The sequence below is a fragment of the Opisthocomus hoazin genome, chromosome 7, assembly GCF_030867145.1.
Source record: "Opisthocomus hoazin isolate bOpiHoa1 chromosome 7, bOpiHoa1.hap1, whole genome shotgun sequence".
Lineage (NCBI taxonomy): Eukaryota > Metazoa > Chordata > Aves > Opisthocomiformes > Opisthocomidae > Opisthocomus > Opisthocomus hoazin.
This window is the reverse complement of record NC_134420.1, coordinates 22,455,659-22,468,989: the sequence shown is the minus strand read 5'-3', so window position 1 is coordinate 22,468,989 and position 13,331 is coordinate 22,455,659. Positions and strand designations below refer to the sequence as shown.

The 13,331-nt window shown below is 41.9% G+C and overlaps 1 protein-coding gene across 6 annotated transcripts; it reads right to left on the bottom strand.

Moving 5' to 3' along the window:
• Nucleotides 1-1,534: 1,534 nt before the first annotated feature.
• CYP2R1 (cytochrome P450 family 2 subfamily R member 1) lies at nt 1,535-12,457 on the bottom strand. 6 transcript variants are annotated; one of them, XM_075426444.1, is made up of 6 exons: nt 12,215-12,236; nt 9,904-10,049; nt 8,989-9,130; nt 7,516-8,148; nt 4,169-4,498; nt 1,537-2,865 (listed from the first exon to the last, which is right to left on the bottom strand). In XM_075426444.1, exons 3-6 carry the CDS (start codon nt 8,993-8,995, stop codon nt 2,690-2,692), a joined length of 1,146 nt encoding a protein of 381 aa, XP_075282559.1. In that variant the 5' UTR covers nt 8,996-9,130; nt 9,904-10,049; nt 12,215-12,236; the 3' UTR covers nt 1,537-2,689. The 6 variants fall into 6 exon arrangements, with proteins under 6 accessions (XP_075282557.1, XP_075282562.1, XP_075282559.1 ...); XM_075426442.1 differs by lacking the exon at nt 9,904-10,049 and having other exon boundaries at nt 1,535-2,865; nt 12,215-12,457; XM_075426447.1 differs by lacking the exons at nt 9,904-10,049; nt 12,215-12,236 and adding an exon at nt 9,207-9,885 and having other exon boundaries at nt 1,535-2,865; nt 8,989-9,169.
• Between the last annotated feature and the right edge of the window lie 874 nt (nt 12,458-13,331).

Sequence of the window (13,331 nt, the reverse complement as noted above, 5' to 3'; positions counted from 1 at the left end):
AGAAACAGAGAGGTTACAATTTAAATTTCAAGAATCTTTCCATCAGTATCTGGACACATTGTTTTAATCCAAAACATTAGGACACTTAAAGCCACATAGGAAAAACTGCAAATGGGAGTGATCTTACCTTTACACATTACTTAATGTCTTTTTTCATCCTTAAATTCTACAACCAGAAAAAGACATGCTGGTTAACATATCAACATTTAATCCCAAAACAACATTAAATGGCTGCCAGTTATGCTAGATATTTCAGCTGCAGAAAACTCTCACCAGGAAATTCTCAACATCTGGCTTGCTACTGATGTTCATTACTAATTAATCTTGATACAATGGAGAAATTCCAGAGGACTGGAAAAAACTATTATTATGTCAGTATTCCAAATTATTAAATTGGATCATTAGGATAATTCTAAGTCAGAGGGAAAATAATGAAAAAGTTGGTACAGAATGAAACATGTAAATATGACTAATACTGACATAGATTTCTAGAAAAGACAGCTTGTCAAATGCATTTGATTGCTTAAACGAGACTGTAAGCTGACAGATAATGGTAAAAGTTTGGATTGATATTCTGAGGCTTTTATAAGGCGTTTTGATTTAGAAACCAGAATGACATATAATCAATATGGTTCTCATTAAATGGATTAAAGACTAGCCAGGAGTTAGATCTCAAAATGCCTCAGCAAAAGGGAATTATCACTGGCCAGCTGCATTTTGAGCATAGCCCCTGCAAGAACTGGTTCTTGATTTTTTTAATCCTTCCCCCACTTCAGTTAGGGCTATTTGAATCGTGTTTTAACCAAACGATGTCCTAGTTCTTGCAACCCGGAAGGCAAACCCAGATACAACGAAACTCTGTCTGATCTAAGAGCACAGGGTGGGCTATAGGAAGCATTACCATGAGTCCAGAACTGTAGCACTGAACTTTTCTGTTCAGTATTTCTTCATACTGAAGGCACCTAAATTTGGTAGGTTCCAGAATTTTTACTCAAGCATTTCACAGCACACAATATCTACTTATGCAGGTACCCAGAAAAGCTTCAGTCTTGATTGCTAAGCCCCACTGTTTTGCCAATATCTTAGGAGCAGTTTATTCACAGCTTTCATGGTGCGCCCAATGCACAGTGATGACGCTTACCTCCTTCCTCCTCTTTTTTAATTTTAAATCTTCTCTACAGAAAGGCAGTTATTCGGCAAGAGCAGGAGCCTGTCCACCCTCTTCAGAGCACTAGGAACATATGTTTGAGACGCTCATGGTGGGGCATGTGGGTCTGACTCCCCTCAGAGTAAGTAATTTAATCTGGACCTGCTTAAGTCAATAGGCTATTATATAAGTGGACTGGTATTAGCTCTGTTTGATCCTTCTCGTTTGCTATTTCAAAAGAAAGGAAGTATTTCTGCTCCATATAAGCTGGAAACATTAGGTCAGCAGAAAAACAATTTCTGCCTTTGAACCTTCCTGCAGCTCCAAGTTGAAGCATAAGCTGTATAAAGAGCAAGGTCTAATCTTCATCCCAGTGCTTAAATAGCCGTTTGCCCAGTGTGTCTTTTGCTCTGAACCCTGTTCTCAGGCCCTGCTTCTCCACACATGGTGGGGACTGAACATACCATATTTAGATTCTCAGGTTCTCCTGTATGGCCTGCATGCATAAATCTTTTATCTACCAATAACCAAAAAGCAATACCTGCCAAGAATAAAAAGTAAAGCTGGCAGAAGTCAGGAGTAGCTGTTATGCCTGAAACTTGTGCTTAAAATCCATTTAAAATCTGTTTCTCCCCACCTTATTCCACTTCCCCTCCGAAAAAGGTCTCTTCCCTGGTCGGTCTTCTAAGCAGCTTATTTTCTTGACTCGTAGATAGTTGCATGTGACTCTGGTAACACACACACCATGTTCTCCAAACTACTTAGCCAGAGATTAATCACTACATAATGCTTTGTGTTGGGAGGCAATGGAGGACATGTATCTGGAAACACAATAAACTGGCAAAAAAGATTGCTGTAATTGTCAGGAGTACGGCAGTAGTTGAACACTTTCTATGTGTTACTAAACGAGAAGCAAACCATAAAAGATCTTAAAAGTGAATTCACACAGTTATCTGATTCACTGGAAAATTATGACCAACTAGGAAGACAGGGCAAGCAGGAAGGATTAAAATGCTTTAATAAGCAATTTGTTTGTCAAAGCTGGAAAAAATAGTTTATTCTGAGTTACAGAAATTTAAATAGATACCTCTGAAACCTTTTTAGCTATGTAAATTTAATGGAGAATTACAAAGAATAGCTTAGCTGGAATAATGTAAATGAGATTTCCGTGGATGAATCCGAGTATAAAAATACTGAACCATATTCTCCATATTCTCCATGCTTATAAAAATATCCTCTCAAAGTAAAATGGCTTGCTAAGTAATTAAATATTTAAAAGCTGAAGGAGAAGTTAGATTCAAACAGACTTTGGAGTGAAAACATCAACTTTAAACACAGGATATGCTTCATGTTTTTGGTTGACACTTTTTTTTGTGAAATCCAAGTAAAAAGAAACTATTAACTTGTGAACAGTCAGAATTTATCTGCAAGTCATTTAAATTTTTTCTTCTGACATGAACACATTTAGAAATAGAAGGCAAAGTGGATCCTCAGCTGCACCTTGGAGCACTGTGCTCCACCTGACAATCTAGATCTTTCTCATCATCGTCTCTCTGCACAGATGAGGTATGGCTGTGGTTGTAATGTCATGCCTAATCTTGGTTTGAGATCTGGAATCACGCCATGAGGAAAACACAGGTGAAATCGTTGTAGTAATGAAGTGAAAAACAAAAACATTTCCATTCGAGCCAGCTGTTCTCCAAGACAATGTCTTCTTCCTGCATTGAAAAGAAGGTTTTGAAAAGGCTTAAAATGCGTTCAGTTACATTTTCGCTCTTACTATAAACAAGAAGGGTCATTTCTGTGTGCTAAAAGGAGCTGTATGAACTTGATGGTAGTATTCTGTATGAGAGGATAGCTGATAATTTACAGCAAGAAACAGATTTTAGAGAATTTCTTCCTCTCACTACACAAATGCCATTGTAACTAATTCTGTCAAATTTATTTAGATAAGCGATTAGCTACTTTATCTTGTCATGAAGTGCCAATCTAGACAGATGTTTTTAAAAATTGATACTGTGAATTTCAGCCTCTGTCCCCTACTATTTTCTTAATTACATCTACTGCCAGTCATTATTAACTGGCAATTATTATAACTTGATAAGGAGAAACATATGAAACAGGTCTGGATAACGCCTTTAAATAATAGTTCTCATTCTGCGCATGACTAGTTACAGGGAGTAAATGTGGTTGTGGAAGACACAGATGAATGGATAACAACACCTGGAACTGGTAAGGTCAAACAGGCAAAAAGAAACGTAATAGAATACACAATAAAGATGGACTTCATCAAATCTAACTTTGGCCATTTAGATGTTGTGCATCTATTCCAAAGGAATTGTCTTGTCTTGTCTCCTAGTTTTTGGAGAAAGAGTATCCCAGATAAATAAGCTAAGTTACCCTCTACACAGGGCTATGTCTTTCTGTAGACTGCAGAGGTAGCCCTGGCAGTTAGCTTATACAGAACTTCTAATTTTTTAAGGTCATAATCACATGTAAGGTAAATTATCCACTCTTATAGGCATCAAAAGACAAATCCATGATGACTTAGGACTGCCAGAATACTTCCTCAAGACAGAATGCAGTGCTACATGCTGACCCCATGCTAGTTATGAGTAAAATCTGCAATTGCAGGTGCTGATCTAAGTGCTGAAAGTTGAAAGCTGGTTGTGTAAATCACCTCTATGTAACGACTTTTGCAGCAAATAATAACTATTAATTGTGAAACAAATAACACTTACGTAATGCAATGATATAAAATGTATAGACTCCTCAGATAAGAAGATATTGTGCTGTGGTTTTTGTTAGTTTATATATAATAATGAGCTCATCTATATAAAAGATATTATGCTAAAATCTGTTATGTCCAGAGCACATTATACTGAATATCTTTAAAATAGCTGTTTCATCAGAACTGTGGTTATTTTATATCATTCTGTCCATTCCTGATTTATTACCATCACTTTTATGTTACACATCTCTAGATTTATGAACAGGAACAGTGGAAGGAATCACTCTTACCTAGTGAAAAAGGAATAAATGCATCTTTCTTGACAAACTGCCCGCCGCTGTCCAAAAATCTCTCAGGAAAAAACACTTCTGGATTGCTCCAGTATTTTTCATCAAAATGAACGGAGTAGAGATTTGTAATGACTGTAGTGCCTTCAGGAATAGAGTAACCACGCACAACAGTATCTTTGGAAGTTGCGTGAAAAATACCTAGTGGAGCTATATTACAGAATCTTAGAACTTCATGCAGAACAGCCTCAGTGTATGGCATTTTGCATTTCTCTTCTAAGGCAGGCATTTTGTTTGGGCCGATGACTAAATCGATTTCTTTTTGAACTTGTCCTGTTAGGAACAGGAATAAAAGATGATGTTTAGTGTGTAATATCCTTTATTTTTTAATTTAAGCTATAAAATATTTACTTTTAAAAGCATACTGAAACATGAAATATCTTATATAAAATATAGTAGCTTATAAGCTTTTAAATTTAGACTCTATATTCCTTATCCTGCTAGTAGGAATTATTAGTAGCATATATATCAGTAATCTTAATTTCTAAAGTAATTATTCTCAGTAAAATCGTGTTTTAACATACTCTTCTTTGCTTGTGTATATTTTTATTACTGGAGCTCTGCAAAACTAAAGAAACAAGCAAAAGCCTGCAAAGATGAAGTACACTAAATACTTGAATGAACACAGACAACACTGAAATCAGCCACTTGAACTTTCCCTTCTCTAATTCTGCTATGATTCTTTCGAATTGTCACCATGTAAAATCATCCATTCTTACACTGGAAATATCTGATACAACATAGAGTTAAAAGGGACAGGAGTCTGAGTTTAACTGAAAACGAAGAAATTCAGTCACTGTTTTTTTTTAAGCTATTTTAAAAATGAAGTTCATAGGTTATTTAAACATTCTCAAAGGCATATAAACTGTCTCTTTTTTTTCTTAATACACTTTCCTTTTGAAACTGTCAAATAGCTCCTAACTAAAACAAAGTTGGACTTTTACAATTCATGTGGAACCAATAATGAGAATCTGGGCAGTGATAGAAAAGTTCTACCAGAATCACCAGGTTTTTCAATCTGAAGTGACAACTTTTCACATCAAAATAAAGAGGTGAAAAGCAGCTTAGTGAAAGTACACTCTGTGATGTAGTAGTGTATAGGTGTATATTGTAATACTTGGACAGAGAAAGTCTAAAGAAATGAAACCTAACAGCATTTTTTATTTTTATACAGATGAACAGATTTTTAATCCAAATTCAGAAACACATTATATCACAAGGTCTGAGATCAGAAGATTATTTTAGGTGAGTGGATCTCTACAAAATCGGTCAATGGACAGGAGACACAAAACTACAAAGTTTTCTTGATCTTTATTGAAAAACAGTATCTTGGTCAGGTCTCAATAGAGAAGGAATAAGGATGGTATTGTTTTAAGATATGAATACTGTTTGTGAGCCAGGACAGACTGATCAGAAACTGTGATTCAAGCAGACCTTTTTTGCATTTGGGCTTTTTATATAATGTAAAGCACAAACATATCCTACTGACTGATTACGACACTTAATATATTTCAACTAAAATATTGACAATGTATATATGCATCCTAAAACTTAAGTATTTATGAAATCAGATTCTCATTTTTTCGTTTTATGACATGTTTTTCTTCTTTGGTAGATTTTCTTATTATACTGTGTAAAGCATATAGATGAATCAGTGGAACTCGGAAGCCTAAAAGCATCAATTTTTCTAAACCTATTTGTTTTAAATAATCTGAAATGTGTTGACTGGTTAAAAGTAGCAACTGCAGCCTTAAGCTTCCACACACAAAAAATTATTAGGTGTGCTTAGTGAGCTGAAGCTACAAAATTCTCTGAAGTATGTCCCTCAAAGTTTTTAAAATTAACAACTCGAATCCTGTTAGATCTTGCTTTTAATCCTAGGCTAGAAGTTTTCCTGTTTTTTAATATTTAATCAGTTTCCTCATATTCAATTAATTAATCAACTAACTAAAACAGAGTTGAGTAAATGAAAGTAAGAAAATATATGAGGTTATGGCTCTCAGGAGATATTTGAGCGAACTTTGGTTCTACTTGCTTAGCCAGATATTTTAACCAGCTCAGTGAATACGGGACTTAAAAATAATGATAATAGCAGCAACAAAAGAGCTTCAGCATCAACTTCTTTATTTAATCTGAATGTATTTCACTGTTTATAGCATGTCAGGTCTTGACATACATTATCATCATATTTTAATTTTCATTTTTTTTCAAGTAAAGCTGTACCTACGTTAAACATAAATATAAAATGGGATCTCTAATTTTAAAATAATTGCTTTTGTCCACCCAACTTAAATTAAAAATTATTCTGAGAAGATCAGAAGGTATAGAGTCATGCATCTGCTACCGTAAGAAGAAAATACAGTCTTTTGTACATAAAGATATCTGGTTCCTATGCAGAACTCTTGAGAACAGATCTCAAAAGCCGTATAGCTATGGGTACTGTTGTTATCCCAATCTGGAAATGATGATGAAGGTAAAATTGATGTTAGAGCAGTATTCCTTGGTCAAAGTATCAATAGTGACTTTCCAAGTTTTCTAGGTTGCTCTGTCTCCAAATACTGAAAGTCCTTAGTTGAACTACGCACTGCTATGGTTTTGACAGGAAAAGCAAAGTGGAGGCAGTGAAACAAGAAACGTGACTGTTCACTTCTAAAATGCAAACTTCTGCACAAAGTGTCTGGGCTGACATTCAAACATATATTGCTGTCTTACTTCAGAAAGACTGTAACACATTTTTATTTTTAAAAGCTATTTTTCTTCTTCTGGAAGTATAAATATAGAAGACTATAATACATAAATCTATTGTGAATTGAAACACTTAAAGGTAAAAAGAAGTTGTACTTAAACTGTTAACCACAATCTGATTTACACTTTTGCTGATGTTTTCATGTTTATAATTTAGTTTATTAATTTCCTATTTAATTGCATTTGCTTATTAACTATAGATTAGTACATCTACCAGCTGATGTTATGCATCAAAACACTAAACTTAAATATATAAGAAACACTTTAGTAAAACATTAAAGCTTCATAAAAATGTATTTACAAATTATTACGCTAAAATTTTATCATCATACTTCACTTTTGATATCCTCTTCATCTGCATATAAAACAAGCTTTTCACCTCTGTCCACAGTGTATTTGGTAAATGATATACTAGAGTAATATATACAAACCTTCCTCTTTGGTTACAACTATGGATCACTGCACCACTTTGGGGAAAAAAAAAAAAAAAATTTAAAGTTGCAAAAGCAAAATGTATCGGTTCCTCAAAATGTCAAAGTCCTTACCTTGAATGTTTGGATAAAGAGCCATAAATAACACTGCCCATCTTAAAACATTTGTTGTGGTTTCTGTCCCAGCTATGATGAGTTCTCCAACGGAGAAAATTAAGTTTTCTCTTGAATATGTTGATTCTGGATCATTTTCATTGCAATCCATCTCATCTAGATATGCATCTACAAAATGCCGAGGTGACTGAGGCTTCCTATTTTCAGAGACACGTTCAATAAGCTCATGAAGAAAGTCATAGACTTCAGCTGCATTTTTAAACAGCTGCCGGTGTTTCCCAAATGGCAAGATACCAATCCAAGGGAAAGCATTATATAAAAATACAGAAGCACTAGCAGCTAATTCAATGTTTTCACTAAAAATCTCAATCATGTGCTGAAATTCAGTATCTTCATATGTAAAACGTTCTCCAAAAATAATCAAATTAGTAATGTTTGAAACAGCACTTGTTATGAAGTGCTTAAGATCAAATGGTCTCCCTTTGTATGTATCAATGGCATCAAGAAAAAACATAGATTCTTCTGAAATTTTGTGTTCAAAGGACCTTTGACCATATCCAAAAATTCGAAAGGTATTTACAGCTAATTTGCGGTGTTCTGTCCATCCTCTGCCATATTTACTGTTCAGTAAGCCTGAAAAAATATTTTGACACAGTATTTTATGCAACACTTTATTTTCCCCCCACAAGATAATAAAATTAGTTAACAAGACAAAAAATTACACACATCTTGCTGTGGAACATAGTCCAAGAGTGACAATCCTTTCCAAATAATAACTTTAAAGAAGCATCAAGTATTGGCTCGATGTCCAAATGGTGTCCCTCAGGGGTCCATATGGGACCAGTGATGTTTAACGTTTTCATCAATGACTTAGATCAAGTGCACCCTCAGCAAGTTTGCAGACGACACCAAGCTGAGTGGTGCAGCTGACACACCAGAAGGACGGGATGCCATCCAGGGGGACACGGACAAGCTCGAGAAGTGGGCCTGTGTGAACCTCAGGAGGTTCAACAAGACCTTATTGTGGCCTTTCAGTACCTGAAGGGGCCTACAGGAAAGATAGGGAAAATCTTTTTAGCAGCGCCTGTTGCAAAAGGACAAGGAGCAATGGCTTTAAACTAAGGGAGGGCAGATTTAGACTAGATATAAGGAAGAAATTCTTTACAATGAGGGTGCTGAAACACTGGCACAGGTTGACCAGAGAGGCAGTGGAGGCCCCATCCCTGAAAACATTCAAGGCCAGGTTGGACAGGGCTCTGAGCAACCTGGCCAAGTCAAAGATGTCCCTGCTCACTGCAGGGGGGTTGGGCTAGATGACCTCTAAAGGTCCCTTCCAACCCAAAGCATTCTGTGATTCTATGATTTTATGAAATGAGATAAAGAAGTAGACAGCTAAAGCAAATGTTTCATGTGATGACAAACCCATCTATTGGACAGCAATTACATTTTTATATAAAAGACATTAGTACTTACCTCCCATGTTTGTCAGCTTCTTAAACAAGGGAAGAGACGGTCTATCTGCAAAAATTTCACTTTGATGAACAAGGCATTCTTTTACCGCATCATAGCCATTCAGTACAATAGCAGATATGCCTCCAAGATCAAGACTGAAGATCTTTGGGGGGGGGAGGGGGAAAGAAAAAAAAGTAAAATGCTATTACAACAGAATCTTAAGAGCAAATAAAGAAAACAAGTAAAAACAAGTAATGAAAAAGTGAAACAACACTAAACATCAATGCAAAATACAGACTCCAATAGACTTCAGAAGGGCATACAGGTAACCAGAGGCGGTACAACTGTGGCATTACACAGTAGAGTCTGCCGAGAGCTGATGTACTCTGTCAACAGAGAAAGTAAATTAGCCCATGCTACGTTCTGTGCTTTGCTGTGCACCTAAAGTGACTAGCTCTCCAAAGTAAGGACTGGGGATGCTTTCATATAGTCATTAAAAAAATGTCAATTGGTATGACAATGTATATTTGTCAGAAAAAATGTACTGTCCCTTAACATTAGTAGATACAAGTATATACTAATACCCACTACTGTCTACTTATAAGTATATAACATTATTAGATATAAGGTATAGTTTTTATATAAGAACTAGAAATAAAGTACATGTATTGCCTACTTTCCTAATTTGCTGAGACTGTTTCCCCAGGAGGGAGGAAAGCTTTACTGCTGTATCTGCTCCTCCTGCCTGCCTGAGGAAAGGTCAATTCCCATGGTGTAATTTGATTAAGGGCGCTACGACTGAAGCTACCAGTTCGCATCACAAAGACTTCTTCCAGCATGTCACTTCGTAGTGGCAGACACAGAAGTGGTGTCAGTTGTGGAAACAGCCAGGCTGCACCCAGTCCATTCTAGCTCTGAAACTGGACACCAGCTTACTTTGCACAGGCTCCCAAAGAACCATCAGATGATAGAAGCGAGAGCCATGATGACAGCCAACAAATGACAGCATAGCCCAGCTAGTCCCATCTCCTGTTTCCAGAAGTGGTTAGCACTAGGTGCTTTGGAGAAAGATGCAATACATCCTGCAGAAGGCACATACAGGATAAACAAAATGAAAATCTTAACCTAAGTTTTAAAAATTAAAACCAAGGCTAAACTCAAGACTGAAATCCTATATCCCTTTCCATACTTTTGTTAGCGTTATAAATCTGTACTTTTGCCCGCGCAAATCTCTAGTTTCTCCTTCATCTCAGAGCTGTTGACCTCCACAATATGAAATACTGTTTACCTAATTATACATTCTGTGACAACCAGGCTGTCACCAAAAGGCTTGTCAAGCACTGGAACAGGCTGCCCAGGGAAGCGGCTGAGTCACCATCCCTGGAGGTATTTAAAAGGTGTGGTGCTTAGGGACCTGGTTTAGCGGCGGACTCGGCAGCATGAGGTTAACAGTTTGACAGGATGATCTTAAGGGTCTTTTCCAACCTAAATGATTCTGTGACTGTTTTGTTTTAGCAAACTTGATATTTTCACTGTTATAATGACTCTTCTTTTCTCTGTGACAAGAAGACACTCCCAATATATTTTTGCCAACCATTTGTGAGCTTTGTATACTTTGATCATAGCTTATGTATCTTTCTTCCTATGTCATACATCATTTTAGAAAAAAATCCTTTCATTGCATTTTTCCACAGCCCCCCCAAATCCTGATATACCATCTTCAAGTTCCCTCAAATTCTGCAGGATCCTTTCTGACAGCAGGTGACTAGAACTGCAGACAGCATTTCAGGCAAGTAGAAAGCTTTGTTTATTTGACAGCATGTTTTCCTTCCTATTTCCATTCTGTTTGACCTAGCGTTTCGCTTGACACACATTTACTTTTCTCTACTGCCAAAATAAATGAAACAAAAGATAATCCTATCCTTTTGTTTCTGCCATTTAGCATGCTTTTAATTCATGCACTTTGCTTTGCTTCTCATTGATGAGAAGACTGAGGTTTATTCTGTTTCTGCTGTGGGTTTCATAAATTATCTGTCAAAAGCTTTCGACGGGCTTAAGTTCTAGCACCAGTTTCATTTGCTTGCTAGGGGTGTTACATTTAAGCACTTCTAGCAGTTGGAAGGAGCTGATTTTCTAGACATGCCGTCGTTCCCTGGACACACAGCGCAGTCCTTCACAGGCCTCCAGCGATAACCCTGCTCGGTGGGACACCATGGGTGTCACACACGGGCGGGAGATGCGCAGGCACTCCGAGCGGCTGCCCCGGGGGTGCGCGCCGGCTGCCACCAACACCTACCGAGGTGTGTGTGTGCGCACAGGCCCGCTCCCCAGTGCTCACACCTGCCTGCTTTCCCCTGCTGCGGCTGCGCTGGGCTGAACTTCTGGGCAGCTTGTAAGAATAGACTGGTTGCTTGAAACTGGCCCATGAAACACCTGATATATAAGGAAGTATGAACAAAAGAAAACAGATCCCTTCTACAGTCGTACTGACTGCCCGCCGGCGAGCGTTCCACCGACCCCACCGCGGGTGCCCTGCCGCAAGGCGCTGTCAGGGAAAACGCTGCTCTGTCCCCGTCCCCGCTCTCTGGCCGCTGCGACGTTGTTAACTCTCAGCCCCCTTGGCGCGCCGCGGGCCCGCGGACACGGAACCACCGAGTCGCCGCCGGCCCCGGCAGGGCACCCGTCCGAGGGCTGTCTCAGCGCCCCGGCCCCGAACCGGGCGCCGGGCCCGCCGCCCGCTCCTCTCCGCGCCTCCCGGCCGGGGGACGAACGGACGGACGGAAGGAGTGAATATGAGCTCCGGCACCGCGGAGCCGATCGACGCCGCTCCCCCCGCTCCCGCGGAAAGGGCTGGGACCGCAGGGCCGGCTCTGCCTTGCGGCCCGGGCCGCGCACCGGGCGCTCTCCCCTGGCCCGTCCGCCGGCGGGGCGGGGGGGCTCCGCCCACGGTGCCGCTGCCGCCGGCCCGGGGCGGCGTCACCCGGCCTCCGCCGTGCCGCTCGCTCCCCGGCGGGACACGGGCGCCCACAGCCGCCCCGGGCCGGGGCCAGGAGGCTCCCCCCGCCGGACGCGCCACGCTGCCGGGGCGGGTCCGGGCTCCGCGGCACCCTCGGCACCGGGACGGCCCGCCCGGCTGCCTCTTCCCGCAGCTCCGCCGCCGGCAGCGCTGCCCGCCCCGCCCCAGCCCGCCCCGCTCCCGCTCCGGGGGGCCCCGAGGAGGCGGCAGACGCCGCCGGAGCGGCGATACCTGCCCGTGGATCTGGCTCTGCCGCCGCATGTAGACGTGCGGCTGCTCCGCGCCCAGGGCGTGGATGTTGCCGATGAGGGGCAGCCCCGCGGGGCCGGGGGGGAAGCCGGGCGGCCGCCGCTGCTTTAGCAGCTGCCGCACCACCAGCGCCAGCACCGCCAGCAGCGGCGGCAGCAGCAGCAGGAGGCAGGCGCCGCCGCCCGCCGCCGCGCCCGGTCCCGCAGCTGCCGCCGCCGGCCACATCGCCCCGGCCGCCGCCGAGCCGCTTCCTCCGGGCCTCCGCCCCCGGCCCACCGCCCTCATGGGGCGGTGCCAGAGCCGCCCCGCGCTCATTGGCCCGCGGGGTCTCCGCCCCTCGCGTAAGGCCGGGGCGGGACGGGGGAACGGGGAGCGGGGCGGGGTCCGTGTCTGGGCTGCGGTGGCCATGTGCTCTGGAGCAAGAGAAAAGGCTGCTCCCTTCGGGTTCGTGAAGTGTCGCGAAGCCACTACCGACCGTGCGCTGAGTACGTTGGCCTCGACGGCTGGGCAACAGGGCCGGCGATCCTTTGCTGGCTGTTCAGTCCCCGTGGAAGCCAAGACGCGCAGTTCTGAAGTGCCTTTCCCAGAGCCCCTTTGGGTCCGGGGAGCCCCGAGCCAGTAATTCTCGCTGTGTTTCCCTCCCTGCCCTTTCCAGCCACGGCGGTGGAAACACAGAATGGTCGGGGTTGGAAGGGACCTCTGTGGGTCATCTAGTCCAAACCCCTGCCGAAGCAGGGTCACCTACTGTAGGCTGCACAGGACCTTGTCCAGGCTGATCATGAATATCTCCAGAGAAGGAGACTCCACCACCTCCCTGGGCAGCCTGTGCCAGTGCTCCGTCACCCTCAGAGTGAAGAAGTTCTTCCTCATGTTCAGACGGAACTTCACATGCTTCAGTTTGTGCCCGTTGCCCCTTGTCCTGTTGCTGGGCACCACTGAAAAGAGCTTGGCCCCATCCTGCTGACACCCACCCTTCAGATATTTAGAAGCATTTATTAGGTCCCCTCTCAGCCTTCTCTTCTTCAGGCTGAACAAGCCCAGGTCCCTCAGCCTTTCCTCACCGGACAGATGCTCCATTCCCCTCACCATCCTCATACCC